At 37.8% G+C, this 13,834-nt stretch overlaps 2 protein-coding genes and 1 non-coding gene across 5 annotated transcripts; all 3 read right to left on the bottom strand.

The window, feature by feature from the left end:
* Positions 1-78: 78 nt before the first annotated feature.
* Positions 79-6,655, bottom strand: LOC122012674. 2 transcript variants are annotated; one of them, XM_042569282.1, is made up of 9 exons: positions 3,539-6,654; positions 3,342-3,452; positions 3,142-3,249; positions 2,914-3,066; positions 1,195-1,358; positions 933-1,080; positions 715-837; positions 523-610; positions 79-436 (listed from the first exon to the last, which is right to left on the bottom strand). In XM_042569282.1, exons 1-9 carry the CDS (start codon positions 5,792-5,794, stop codon positions 270-272), a joined length of 3,318 nt encoding a protein of 1,105 aa, XP_042425216.1. In that variant the 5' UTR covers positions 5,795-6,654; the 3' UTR covers positions 79-269. The 2 variants fall into 2 exon arrangements, with proteins under 2 accessions (XP_042425216.1, XP_042425217.1); XM_042569283.1 differs by lacking the exons at positions 79-436; positions 523-610; positions 715-837 and having other exon boundaries at positions 942-1,080; positions 1,170-1,358; positions 3,539-6,655.
* Positions 6,656-8,395: 1,740 nt separating this feature from the next.
* On the bottom strand, positions 8,396-8,468 carry TRNAR-UCU. Its single transcript has one exon. It is a non-coding gene; the product is annotated as a tRNA-Arg (tRNA).
* Positions 8,469-9,031: 563 nt separating this feature from the next.
* LOC122012675 (probable protein phosphatase 2C 59) lies at positions 9,032-12,969 on the bottom strand. 2 transcript variants are annotated; one of them, XM_042569285.1, is made up of 9 exons: positions 12,816-12,969; positions 12,491-12,693; positions 11,153-11,280; positions 10,875-10,973; positions 10,627-10,788; positions 9,950-10,036; positions 9,779-9,870; positions 9,616-9,690; positions 9,032-9,546 (listed from the first exon to the last, which is right to left on the bottom strand). In XM_042569285.1, exons 2-9 carry the CDS (start codon positions 12,562-12,564, stop codon positions 9,358-9,360), a joined length of 906 nt encoding a protein of 301 aa, XP_042425219.1. In that variant the 5' UTR covers positions 12,565-12,693; positions 12,816-12,969; the 3' UTR covers positions 9,032-9,357. The 2 variants fall into 2 exon arrangements, with proteins under 2 accessions (XP_042425219.1, XP_042425218.1); XM_042569284.1 differs by lacking the exon at positions 12,816-12,969 and having other exon boundaries at positions 12,491-12,797.
* Positions 12,970-13,834: the final 865 nt, after the last annotated feature.

A 13,834-nucleotide genomic window follows, 5' to 3' on the forward strand; every position in this document is an offset into this window, starting at 1 on the left:
AATATACATCAAGCAAACCATGCCATTTAAATCTCATTCTCTTTTATTTCTTATATCAGTCATAAAAAAATTTGACCATGCAAAATGGAAAGCAGCCTTCATCTGAACGTCAAACGATACATATATACAAATTAATTGTGCAGGAAAATAAAAACTCCCACAAGAAGACACTATATAACCCTTGTACTGGATGATTGTTACCATCGTATTCTTCACAAAAAAATTCTACTCGCCAATTAAGAAGAAGGAAGCTTGGTTGCATTTAAACCTCATTTTATGTTGATCGCCGCAGCCATCTTTTGCAACTTGTGAGATATCTCCGAGAACGATGGCCTCGATGTTGGATCCAATGACCAACAACTCTCCATCAAGGACTTCCATTCTGGGTCACACCAAGTAGGAATTTTAGGTCTTATAGTGTTGTTCACAATGCCCCCTGTAAGAAATCCAAACAAGAAGTACCTCAAATTAATCACTAGACAATTGATTAGAAACAGATGAATCAGATAGTAAAAGTCTCACCGATGATGGAAGCACACTGCATATCGGCATAAGGATCTTCCCCGGTAAGCAGCTCCCACATTACGATGCCAAATGAATAAACATCGATCTACACACGACACACACAAGAAACAGATGTATTGGAAAGCATTGAAATGATGATAGTGTTACTATCTGAATAATGAATATTGTGACCCTGAAGAAAAATATTACCTTCTCGGAAACCTTGTTGCTTTTTCCACTTAGAAGCTCTGGTGCCATCCATGGCAAAGTTCCCCGAAGGCCACCAGATACCAAAGTATGCTGCTTCACTTTTGATAAACCAAGATCCCCAATCTGAAAGGAGTTAAATGACTTGTAAGTTACATCAAAGTGGAACATGACGACGTCGTTTTGGAAATTCTAATGTCTCATGAGTGAACTTTCTGTACCTTACAAATAGGGCGATGTGGATCTCGCATGTTAACCAGCAAGTTTTCGCACTTGAGATCAAAATGAACTATGTCCTTTGCGTGCAAATACACCATTCCAAATGCAACATCCATGGCTATAATTAGTCTTTTCCGACGATCAATTGTTCTGTTTAACAGAAAAGTCTACAATCACAAACTTGTTCCAATATATATCTACCACTGAAGAATCAAATTTTAGTAAAATTTGAAATTTACTTGAACTAACACTAGCTAACTACACCTGTCTTTCTTTTGTAGAAATTTTTTAAGTGACCCGTTGATCATAAATTCTGTTACAGTAGCTAAACTACACTCAGGACCGTCGCGTACAACACCATAGAAGGAAACAACATTTGGATGATGCAAACAACTCAACATTAGAGCCTCTTTCCAGAAATCTGCAATCTGCGGAACATTTAAGGAGGCAAGCAACCATATAATCAACAAAATAATATAGATAGGAAACGCAGGATAATGCATAAAGAAAGGGCATCCCGGTGCACGAAGCTCCCGCCATGCAAGGTCTCGGGGAAGAATCCATTGTACACAACCTTACCCTGCTTTTTGCAAGAGATTGTTTCCAGGATTCGAACCCGTGACCTTTGAGTCACATGGCAACAACTTTCCAGGAAATGCAGGATAATGCATACAACTTTAAAAAAAAAAAGGAAAAATCTGGACATCATAAAGTATCGAGTGAAAGAAAAATATAGCAAGATATATTCCCTTTTGTATCTAAACCCCGTAATATTGGAGAAAAGACAGATGGATAGAGTTTATCTTTCACTCCAACACACGATATTCGGTCATAGAAAGAGAGAAACAAAATGAGAATTGAAGCCATAGTGAAGATACCAAGTATTTAGCGCATTGACAAGAAATTACATTAGTAATAAAACTAACACAATTTCAAAAGATGAGTAAAAATTAAAAGTTAATGGCCTTCGACAACATTCATTAGGGCACTATGTTACACGTTGTTGAAAACATTGGTTGTCTTTGATCCACCTAATATTATCCAGCCATCCTTATCAATAACTCTCTATGCAACTGTTTCAAACAGGATGTTCACCTAGGCAATTCTCTATCTCTTATTTCTTTCTTGTTATGATTGTTGCCATCACCCAACTAGTTAAGAAACTATCACCAAGAAGATATTGTCTGTATGGTCACTGATTATACCCCAAAGATGACCTATAGATTCTACAGTTAAGAGGTAGATTCATGTAGACCTTTAAGATTCCATTAGTGCGTGCTGAATTTTCTTCAAAAGGTCCTCAATCTTAGTGCAAACGGCAATCAAAGACATGGCTAGAGATACCACAATGAGTACAAGAAGGAAAGGAATTTTAGCCACTTCTCCCTCCACCACAATCACACCACTGGTCATAAAAGTCAGCAGCAGACAATACAGTCACACAAAGTACACAAAATACGATTGTGAATAGACTGAATAGTTTTTGACATCACCTGGGACTGAACTTCTTCAAGAGCAGGATGCAACTAAGACAAGAACATTGGCATGAAGAAATCATTGTTTTTACAATGCAAATGATCAGAAAAGAATTGCTGAGACTGATCTAGTTCTTTTTATTTCCTTTAAAAGTAGTAAATAATCACAAATTGATAGATCACGTTATAGCAATGCAAAGACCTCAGACAAAAGAATGAATGAAGAAAGGGAAGTGGAAGGGTAAAGGGGAATGCAACAGGGTTTAGATTAAGATGATCAATTATCAAATTGAAGGGAAAAGATTCCTACCTAATTCAATACAGTCCCCTCTCTATATAGACAGGAGGACAGGTATTAGTAGTGTTTTTATTACTCTTAGCATTACATTCACTATGCATAAAAGCTATTGGTGGGGACTTCCAATCCTCAGAAAAATTCATTGCAGTTAGATCTATAAAATCAGCAAACTGAAGATGATAATTATATGGAAACAAGTTCATAAACTACCAGACGCTCTCTCTCAGCTGGCCTCCCTGAGAAGCAGCTAGCTTTTATTCTCTTTATAGCAACATCCGAACCTCTCCATTTTCCATGATAGACAGAACCAAATGTGCCTGAACCCAACTCCCTAATGTCTTCCAGGTCATCATTTCTTATTGTCTAAAGAAAGCAAAAAAAAGGCTTGCTTAGAAATTCAAGAGGCACTCAAGCATAAACATTCAAACTAAAAGAGACCTGTAACCCTTTAGCCAAAGCTTCAGCTTCAGCTGTTGTGGGTTCTATTTTTGCAAGTTTCTCATGTTCACTATTTCCTTCAGCATCAGCCTGAATTTCAGCACTGTTCTGAAAAATAGTCAAAACAACAATGTTACTAAACCTTTACCAAGAAACATGATGAATAATGCACAGACATTCGATTGGAGACCACAAATAACCTCGAATTGCATAGTAGGCCCTTCTGCTTCAGTTATCATGAGCTCAGTTTTGCCAAATTTCTCCTTTTGATCCTTTTCAGCAGAGCCAACCTGAACATCAGCATGGGCATACTGCAAAAGGAGGCAGACAACAATTAGAGTACCAGCCAACCTTCAAAATAAATGGGCCATACAGAAATTGATCAAACCAAACTCACCTCGGGTCCACATTTATGTGATGTCTCTTTCTTGCCAGGAGTAGGAGACACATCTACTCCAGAACTTAAGCGAGCCTTGGATATACCATCAGTATCTTTCAGTACTGCTTTCTTCTCAAAAGCAATTGACTCAGGTAAGAAAGTAGAGTTATCTACGGACACAACCTCATGTCCATGAACATCATTTTTGTCAATATTAACAGGTGTGTTTCCCTCGGCCTCAGAAAGCTGTAGGCCATCTGTAGCAGATTCCATGCTTATACTAACTATAGGAGAAAGACTTGCACTAATTTCAGGACTAAGAATAATAGGTTTATTAGGTTTGTCCAACAAACCATGCTTTCTTTGCTGCATATCTGCAATCATATTTGCCAATGCAGAATTAACTGCAAAAGTTGGGTCTGAAACCATTTGGACCTCAGTAGCATGAGAAACAGACATAGCAGCAACTGTTTCAGAAGAAATCTTGACATGTACCTGACCAGGAGAGCAAGGAACATAACTTGAACGTGGTTGACAAGGGATATCTGGATTCTGTTGAATACCATGGAGATATTGAAAATCTGAGGGGGCATGCTCTTGAAAGTCAAGAACCCTCTGCTGCATACAACTGTTCTGGTTTAACAGGGCATTTGGAATTTGGTCCTCCACTGGAACATATTGCAACGTATTACTTACCTCATGCATGGATGTCAGAAAATTTGTGTCAGTTCCACCATTTCTCATCATGAAGGTGGAGGGTTCATAAAATGTTCCAGGATGAGTAGTAGCCTGTCTGCTTCTCCACGGGTATTGATTAGGATGAAAAATATTTGGGGATTGATACACACTCTCTGCACCATGTGGAGAACATTGATTGGGATATTGAGCTTCAGCAGCTTCAAACCTCATTGCTTGTGCACCATTACAACCTCCAACTGTTTGTTGAGGAAGAAATATGTCATTCCCAAATTTGGCACCGTGTTGAAGGTATTGTGTATCATCATGTCGAATGCAATTAGAATGTAATAAATGTCCACCATTAGTATTACCACGTACAAATTGGCAATTCACCACTGTTCCATCAACAATGTAGTGCTCATTCACTCTAACAGTTTGATCATGATGCATCCGCATATCATAATAAGGAGACTGATGATTATGTGCGGCCCAATCCCATTCATGCCCGGCACCTAAAGGATTATGCTGTTCTTTTTGCATGTTGGCATAGGTACCATGCTGTATCTTCATATCTTGGTTTACCATGGACAGATTCCTGCCACTGAAACACTCAGCACTTGAGTTTTGAAAAATCCCCACACATTCGTCCGTCATGTTTGGATGATCCAATTGTGGCAGCCCATGTTTCAAGTAAGTGCCAGAGACAGTACTGTGACTCCTATGAAACGCCATTAGACGATGATCACAGATGTTGTTTCCCTCTGTCATAGTGTTAAAATGTTCCAAATTAGTAGGAAAACCAGAAATTTCCTGAACTGCAGTTCCTGTAGGAATCCACGCCAAATTCTCCACCGATGGCGGAGACTGACAAATGTATCCTGGTGTCTGTCTAACATAGTCATCCATAAACTTAACACCAAATTCTCCAGCCTCAGGTTGATATATTGCAGATGATGGCGACGATGGAAATTCAATTGCGTCATTGGCTGCATGCCGGCCAGGAGAGAAGAAAGCAGATCTACAGGAAGCATCCACTTCATCATACATTTGTGAATGAGAATGGTGAGGGATAGTCAGTCGATGCAAATTCTGCAGATTGAAGTTTGCCCCCAAGTAATTCTCGGAAATATTAGGAGGGGAAACGGACGCATCTGCAAGACAGTTAAGGGCATCAAAGTATCTCCGGTCATTTTCCCGTTCATCGGCATTGAAATTTGCAGCGGCAAAAGGCAGATCATGATCTAGAGCTGGCGGGAAGAGGAATATCCTCAGCCACGCGACCCCATTACCGACAGCGCTGAGCCTGTCGTACTCCTCCATCATGTTCACCACGTCTTCATCGTTCACGACGGACACCAAGGCGTCCATCTCCTCGTCGGGCTGCTGGTACTTGATGATGGATGTCCCATCGAAGAGCTCTCGCGCCCGAGTCAAGAGGATCTTGTAGGAGAAGCGGCGGGGGAAGGTCACGATTCGAGTCTCGCCGCCAACGTACCGGAGCCGCCCGTCCAGTGGACGAGGCAGGATTGTACCGCCGAAGCTACAGAGCAGCTTAACGCGAGAGGAATCACTGGCGGCTGCGGCACTCAATTCCATCTCCGGCAACGAATTAGCAAGCGACGGGTTCAGGATGAAGAGCAATCGAAGGGCATCCTCCGCCACAATCCCCACAACTCCAAGAAACCCTCCAAAAAAAAGGGATTTCCCACTGATTTGAATGGCGTACAAAAAAAATGCCAACTTCTTTCAATGTTAAAGCGTATCGAGCAGGGGAATGAAAATAAAAACAAAACAAAACAAACTAATGGATAAAATAAATGGTTGATCCTTCCAAAACGCACCGGATCAAACACAACAAGCACAGTGGAATTCGAATATAAAAAAAGAATCGACTCGTCTGTTCTTGCTCGTGTCGAAGGGGGGAAAAGGAAAATTTTGCCCTAAAAATCAATAATTGAGAGCTTTTTTTTTAATAGATCGATCTCCAGTATGAAAATTTTCTCTCGTTCCTCCGCCCCGCCATCAAATGCCAAAAAAATGAGGGGAAAGTTGCAACCATAAAGCAAGCACAACCTTCTTCACCAAAAATGAACGATGATGGCAACCCCAAAGACGTCGGCTTCCTCGCTCGATCTTTCCGATCCAAAATCAAATCTTTCCCCCGGAAGCTCGAGGGGAAATGGAACACAAACCGAGAAAGATCAAGAAAAACAGAGAAAGGTGGACGCATCGAGGAAAAAAACAGGAAGAAGAAGAAGAGGAACCACCGCCTCACACGGTCTTTGTCGACCACGTCGAACTTGGTCACGAGAAAAGGGAGGGGACGTGAGGCAAGAGGCGGCGGCGGATGCGGTGAGCCGAGAGATGGAAGTGGGAGGCGGGCGGTCGATGGACCTCAAGTTGAACCTCCAGAGGCGCACCGCTCCCGCATAATCGCCGTCATATGAAACGCGAGGCGGCGAAAGGAGGTTGTCGCATTCGGATGACGTCATACGCCACCTGTCTAAGACATGACGTTAAATACGTTATCTTCAATTCATGATCTTGTAGTCGGTTTCGTGCAGTTACTCGACATCAATAAATTATGTAAATTGCTTCTCCCCCTCCCTTACACCCCCTCCTCCTTTTTGTCTCCTTTTATAATGTCCATTCTACCCCTCTTCCTTAATAACAAATTATTTGAACTCTTTTACTTATAATTTTTTGTTTTCAATTTTATTTAATTTTTATTTAATAATTTTATTTATTATTTTCTTAATTATTTTTTTTATTCTTTTATTTTATATAATTTTTAACATATGACATTCGTTATATAAGTCGTGTTTATTTATGATATGAAATAATAGGTACATCTTCAAATACATAGAAGCAAAATTTAAAAACAACATTAATTAAAAATTTTATTTTTATATATTTTGGTATTTTTGTTGTATGTATTATTATATGTTCCCGGGAGGAGTAGATCTTCTGGTTAAAAAAAATAGAGCAAGGGATAGACCATCCTTAATTATGGTCAGATCTTTAACGTGATCTGACCACAATTAATTGTAATACCTTTTTGGATTCATCGTCTCATCTAGATTATAGTTTGTGTCGAAGCGGACGGTTTGAGGTCGTCCGAAAGCTGCCTACGCTCGGCGCCCAGTAGTCTGACCACTTGCTCACCTTCGGCGCCTTTCAAGCGGTCTTCGGTCGTCCGCTCCGACCCAAACTATAACCTGGAGGGTACGGTGAACCTAGAAAGGTATTGCAATCAATTATGGTCGGATCGTGAACACGATCTAGCCACAATTAAGAGTGGTTCATCCCCTGATCCACTTTTTTGTGGACTAGGAGATCTAGCTCCGTCCTCAGGGTTATGATGTTGTGGTAGGATATTTAAATTATTACCCAAGCACCCACGGTTCAATTCCTAGTTTTTTAATTTATCATGATAGCCGGTGGAAAACTTCCGTAGGACTATATCAATCACCTAAGGATAATCAATGAAATTAACTGGAATTATCATTTTTTCTATTTTAAAAAAATATTTATTTATAAGTTAATGTGTTTACTATTAATTATTAGTATTTTTATTAGTTTTAAAATATATATTATATATTTTTAATATTTTTACCGATAATAACTACTAAAATTTACGATAAAAATTACAAACATATAATTAAAAAATTATTAAAAAAATAAAACAAACTAGTTAGACCAATCAAAAAGAATATAAACGTAAATAAAATTAAAATTTGAGGTGGGATTAAAAAAATATATATGGATATAAAAAATATCTCTCTTAAATTATCCCTCCTTTAATCCTTAATAAATATCAAAATACCACTATGCTTTTAAACTACACCCTCTCTGACCCTTGACAAGGGCATTCCTCTCTCTGCACTACCTCTTCCAATAAAAAAAATTTGATAAAACAGAACCAATAAAAAAAAACAAAACTTAAAAAAAAAAACCAAAAAAAAACGAACAGAAGTGAGATTGTAGGGTATAAATGAAAGATTGAAGATTGGGACCGGAAGGGGAGCGTGTCAGAGGGGTACGAAAAGCACATCTCATAATATATGTATATATATATATTCATCGTATTTCAAAGAGTTTACTTTGTATTAAATAAATTTTTTTTCAGTTTTAAAAAAAAATCCAGTTTTTTATTTTGTAGGACGCGATCACATAAAAAATTGTTAAAAACAGAAACACGCCTGGTGGGACTCGAACCCACAATCGCTTGATTAGAAGTCAAACGCCTTATCCATTAGGCCACAGGCGCTCAGTTATTTTTTTCTGTATAATAAGATATATAAGTCATATAAATAGACCAAATGTCCCTAGTAATATCTGACTACATAATTTCTCACATTCTTATCCTTCTATATCTTCAACCTTTTTAATACTCTTGCTTTAAAGTTTACAGAGACCTTTAGTTGATCAGATGCACTAAGCTCATTTAAGTTATTTCATGCCGTTCAACATTTCCCTTTTGAATTCATCTCATTTGTAACTATCTTAAAGTTCACCTTGCATTAGGCCTCTGATCGATTGAATATATCAAACTCTTTGAATTTGCTTTCTTTGTTATAAACTTCTGAATCATCGTATCAAATCGAGTCAATCTACTTCTTTAAGGTGTAGTATGTCAACTCTCTCCATACTTCTTTAAGCTGTAGTAAAAAAATAATAATACAATTTTTTTGGACAAAAATTGTAATAATCAAATTTAAATAAATTAGGTAAAAATATAAGAAACAAACTTAAAACACAACATAATTGTATTCACAACCATCGAGAAATGTATACTCCCATTTTTTGAATATTCAATGGAACTGGTCGAAGTTTGAAGAATTCAGTGTAGTAATGAAGGCATGACATATTCGTCAACGATTATGCTACAAGCGACCTCTATAGATGCATTCAATAGTTTATATTATGAGTCTGCAGCCATAATAGCTCATCAGACTATTCTAACGAGACTGCAGTGGATATCGACACACGACTTTCTAAAATTTTGATACTATATATGTCCTCACAAGTGAGACAAGTTTATTGACTTTAACCCTAGTGGCGATCCATAGCATCAATGAGCTTCTCAATGCCCGAGTGAGCTTTGCTGTCTCCCAGCTCTCTGTATCGCTTGGTAACAACATCGCCTAAATTCAATTCTACCGTAACTCTGCCGCAGAGTTACCAACACTCGCCTGTAACTCTGCTGCAGGGTTAGCATCATTCGCCAAGAAACGCACGACGATGCAAGTTATATTGTCAGCACTGCCTCTTTGATAAGCTTCCTGCATCAGCTTCCTTGCTGCTTGTTCTGGCTCCTCTATGGATTGGACCATGGCAACAGCATCCTAAGTTATTTACAAAGAGGAGTTAGGCCTATGCTTCAGCTGTACAAATACTATAACTTCAGAGAGTACCTCGTTTGTGACAACATCCCAAAGTCCATCACTTGCAAGTATAAGGAATTCGAGGGAGCCATCAACTGCCTCCTCCTAGATGGCCGAACAGGTTTAGGAGTAAAAATCTGAGAATCTGAGTGCGGGACATACAAAAGATAAGTTTGCCACTTGACTGTCATACCTGTATTTCTGGATCTGCAACAACAAACTGTTTCAAGAGTCTGTCACCAAATGATCGAGAAACCGCAAGAACACCACCAACACGCCATGTCCCTGCAGTTGAACGCTTGTTAGATTGGAAAATTAGAGGACGTAGACATAAATACATTTTTTTTTCAAGTATGATGGATACCAGCCCACATCACAAAGCCACCAGCTTCTTCAATCCGTCGTCTTTCATCTGTTTGATCAGGCTTATGGTCTCTTGAGACAGCTATAGCTGTGATAATTTACAATATCAATATCTTAAAAAACTGCAAACAAAGAAGCTAACTTTGTATTCCTTGGTAACATCCTTTTACCTATCTCAACACATTCAAGCAATAAAAAATTCTGTCACTTATTCAAGATGACTTATTACTGATTACCTGATACCATCTTTTGAAGGAAGAATTTAGTTTATGAAATAGAGCTTCTCTAGATAAATGAACCTCGAGAAGAATAGATAACAAAATAACAACATATTAACGAAACTCCAAAGTTGTGTCAACATGCAAAACTTAAAATGTACATGGAACACCTGTTCTCCAGGTATTTTTTATATTTAAGGTATCTTTAAAAAATCCTTATACATCTATTTGCGTATTTATTCCAGACAATTAAAAGCAGTACCATGTGTTCAGCTTAAAGAAAAAGAACTTAATGAACAAATTTCCATTAATCCAACATGCAATATCATAGATACTGCAGTGCATTTCCAATTCCTGTTTCTTATTAACTAGATAAACTCTCTAGTCGAGAAAATCATTTCACAATCTCAAAAACTTAAGAGGGTTCTTATAATATGGACTTTAAGAAAGAGAGATATACCTTTGCCTCGCCTACATATAACAACCCTAGAGTCCCCAACATTAGCAACCATCAAGCGATCACCAACAAGGACAGCAGTAGATGCAGTTGAGCCAGCATCACGATTCTGACTATTCTCAGATGATTTAAGAAATTCAGAGTCTGTCCGTGTGTATGTATCGGCTGAAAAATAACAAAGTCAATACCAACAACAGATAACATAGCATATGAAATTATTGCGATATCCATCGTTGAAAAAAGAACCAAACCTATAGCTGCTTTGGTGTCAGTGAAAAACTTTGGGTGTTGAATCAAATTGCTGAAAAGATTTTGTTTCACATACTCTGCTGCTCGAGCACCACCATGACCTGACAAGTATAAAAATTGCTCACCGGAGACCCACAAAGAAGAAAAAAACAGTTAATGCACTGCTCAATGAGAAGCATTTAGTTGTCCGCCATTAGTAGATGTAAATATAAACTAGTCATTCTTTTGGTATCATTTTAAAGTTAAATCACCAAGGCAAATTCTATGCAGGAGTTTGTACCATCAAAGACCCCAAAGAGACCAACAATTTCTCCATTGACAACATCCGTTCTTGCCTCAAAAAAATCTTCCATCGAGGGCCTCTTCCCTAGAAAACTTGCATAACCATAACTGAACTTGGCATTCTGGCTGCAGTGACAGAAACAAACATAATGGTGATGAGTTTCAAAACTCCATTGCACGCATGCCAAATTGATAATGCTTTTATCCATAATATTATGGAAGTAAGAAACTAAACTCTTCAGTCTTCAACCAACCAGATTCCACATATATCATTGATAGTTAGCTAATAAATGTGTTATTTGTGTTGCTTGCTCATAGCTTAGCTTTGATAACCCAGAACAGAACATGAAGTAACAAATGCCTTGGTTAGTTCTCTCATTATATTGCTCGCTATTGTCTTAATCTGGACTTATTTACTACAATGAAATTTCTCTATCAATTAAACATACAGTTTGCTTCTGCATATAGTGGAGTAATTTTAGTGCAGTTCTGTCTAAAATCAACAAGACTAGTTGCTGCAACTAAATACTTTGTTAACAATTGCACATTAATCAGGTAATGTTCTGATAGATTAAGTTTGCAGTTTTGTGAGTTATATCTTTATCAATTACAAGGCCACAAAAAATAGCCTTATGCATTCCAAGTATACTATATCAAAGTTCTCATGTAATTGATCCAACAATAAGAGTGGAGCTGATTAATAAATTCCACAAAACTTTTGAGGTTTAACCAATCTACTTTCACTATTAACAAATTCATCATACTTTCAATCTACTACCAAATTTACCAGTCCATTAATCAAAGTGCTATTTTCGCTTGACATGTCATCTTAGCACCTCATTAAAGATGATATATTTCATATATTAACATTTTCATCAATTTTAAAAAAATGAACTATAGCAAATCTTGCCTTTTTAAATTTTTATATTAATCAAACTTGTGTTAAAGATTGATGAATCAATATATGGCTTGATGTGACACTCGTGAAAAAAGTACCATTCATTGTGTTACTTTGGAATGCGCTAAATTTGTTATTAAGTTAAAACTTTATTATCTCTTATTAAAAATGTAAGTCTGTAATAGATTTTGTGAATATCTCAAAGTCATGATAGATTTAGTAATTAGACCACAATAACACCTCAAATAACAGCCCACGCCCTCACATATTTCTCACAAGCATACAATACAGATCCTTAATCAAAGGTGATATATAGCACAGAGAATCAAAAAATCTATCCCCCGAAAAAAAATAAAAGTTGCTTGACCAAAAGCCAACCCAATACCAAAGAAGGATTGAAAAAATATATTTTGTTGAGTAAAAAAAATTGATGATTACCTAATTCCCCCACCACTAACCGGTGCAGGTGCTACACCTGATTGAGCCCCGCTGACGGAATTCGAAAACACCATCTTGCTATGGCAGATAGGGAACAGTGTCACCAAGAAAAGAAGTAACAGAGTAGGTCTAACTACCCAGGGAACAAACCATCTCCCGCATATGACTGCAATCCGCGCAGGGGACGCGGCCCTAATCACCACCTGCAACAGAAGGCTCGATTTCCTTTCAGCCATTCCAAAAATCCTTATAGAACCCATTAGAAAGATCCAAAAACAAACAAAAACGTAATCAAAAGAGAGGAAAAAATGAACGACGGACGAACCCTAGAAGACTTGGAGGCGGAGGAGGAGGAGGAGGCGACGCTGGTTTGATTTCTTTGTTGTGCGGTTGTGAAGAAGACGAGAGACTTGCGTGTCGGGAAAATCTAATATCCAGTCTACCTCAAAAATGTACCGTTTCTGCAAGGTCACTGAAATAACTGGGAAGTACTAAAAGGTCCAATGGAACAACAGGTAAGCCTTGCGGTACTGTTTGAATCGTACGCGAAGTTTCTTATGTATAATTTGATGGTGCTCCTGGAAACTCTTGCGTGGCGAGTAGTTGAGGGAGGAGAAGGACGTGACGACCTGGTCAAATTTCAACATCATTCGTGTTGGTTCGCAAGATACCCGCTCTTTGATTAGTGTAATTTGTAGGACAGTTCGTTAAGGAGGAGTACACGTCAGGGGTACTGTGTAAAAGAGTTTTTCCCTCACTCCCGGTTGCATATTTCTTCTTAAAAATTCCTTATAGAATTTTAAAATTAATAAACAAACTCTAGTGCATCTATATACTCTCAATTTATACATGTAAAATTAATATAATATATAATATATATTTGTAATAAAAAATAAGAGATCAAATAAAGTTGATGCACTTGGAAAATTAGAAACGAGTAAGGGGGAAAATATAAAATTTTATTGCCATTTTCTCCGTCGAAAACTATTACAACAACCATTTCTCCGTGATGACTTTTTCAGACGAAGTCATTATCGACCCAACCCATTACACACGATCAAAATATCAAAAAAGGTAACCTCTACAGTAGGCAGACCGGAAGTATCATGACTCTGTATCATGACTCTTTCTTAAGCTTTCTTGTCTTTGCCAGTCTTTTTTGAAAAATAAAATTATGAACTCTTACATAAAACACAGGATCAATTTCTTGTACGGTTGTACCAGTACACTGAAATGTTGCAATAAATGTAAAAAGAATGTGGTCGAGGAGAATGTAGGCTCGAGTGAAAGAAACGATAGAAGTGAATCAACCAGGAAGCCCCGCTTGAAAGAATTGAAATACCA

This window comes from Zingiber officinale, chromosome 8A, assembly GCF_018446385.1.
Source record: "Zingiber officinale cultivar Zhangliang chromosome 8A, Zo_v1.1, whole genome shotgun sequence".
In the NCBI taxonomy this organism is placed as follows: domain Eukaryota; kingdom Viridiplantae; phylum Streptophyta; class Magnoliopsida; order Zingiberales; family Zingiberaceae; genus Zingiber; species Zingiber officinale.

Excerpts from the sequence above, each read along its gene's own strand:
- LOC122012674 (XM_042569282.1), bottom strand. The coding sequence starts at position 5,794 with ATGGAATTGAGTGCCGCAGCCGCCAGTGATTCCTCTCGCGTTAAGCTG. Across the intron at positions 1,081-1,194 it reads TTTCTACAAAAGAAAGACAG|AACAATTGATCGTCGGAAAA; the intron begins GTGTAGTTAGCT and ends TCTGTTAAACAG. Across the intron at positions 611-714 it reads GCAACAAGGTTTCCGAGAAG|ATCGATGTTTATTCATTTGG; the intron begins GTAATATTTTTC and ends TGTCGTGTGTAG.
- LOC122012675 (XM_042569284.1), bottom strand. The coding sequence starts at position 12,750 with ATGGGTTCTATAAGGATTTTTGGAATGGCTGAAAGGAAATCGAGCCTT. Across the intron at positions 10,789-10,874 it reads TGACACCAAAGCAGCTATAG|CCGATACATACACACGGACA; the intron begins GTTTGGTTCTTT and ends GTTATTTTTCAG. Across the intron at positions 9,871-9,949 it reads TGGCTTTGTGATGTGGGCTG|GGACATGGCGTGTTGGTGGT; the intron begins GTATCCATCATA and ends GTTCAACTGCAG.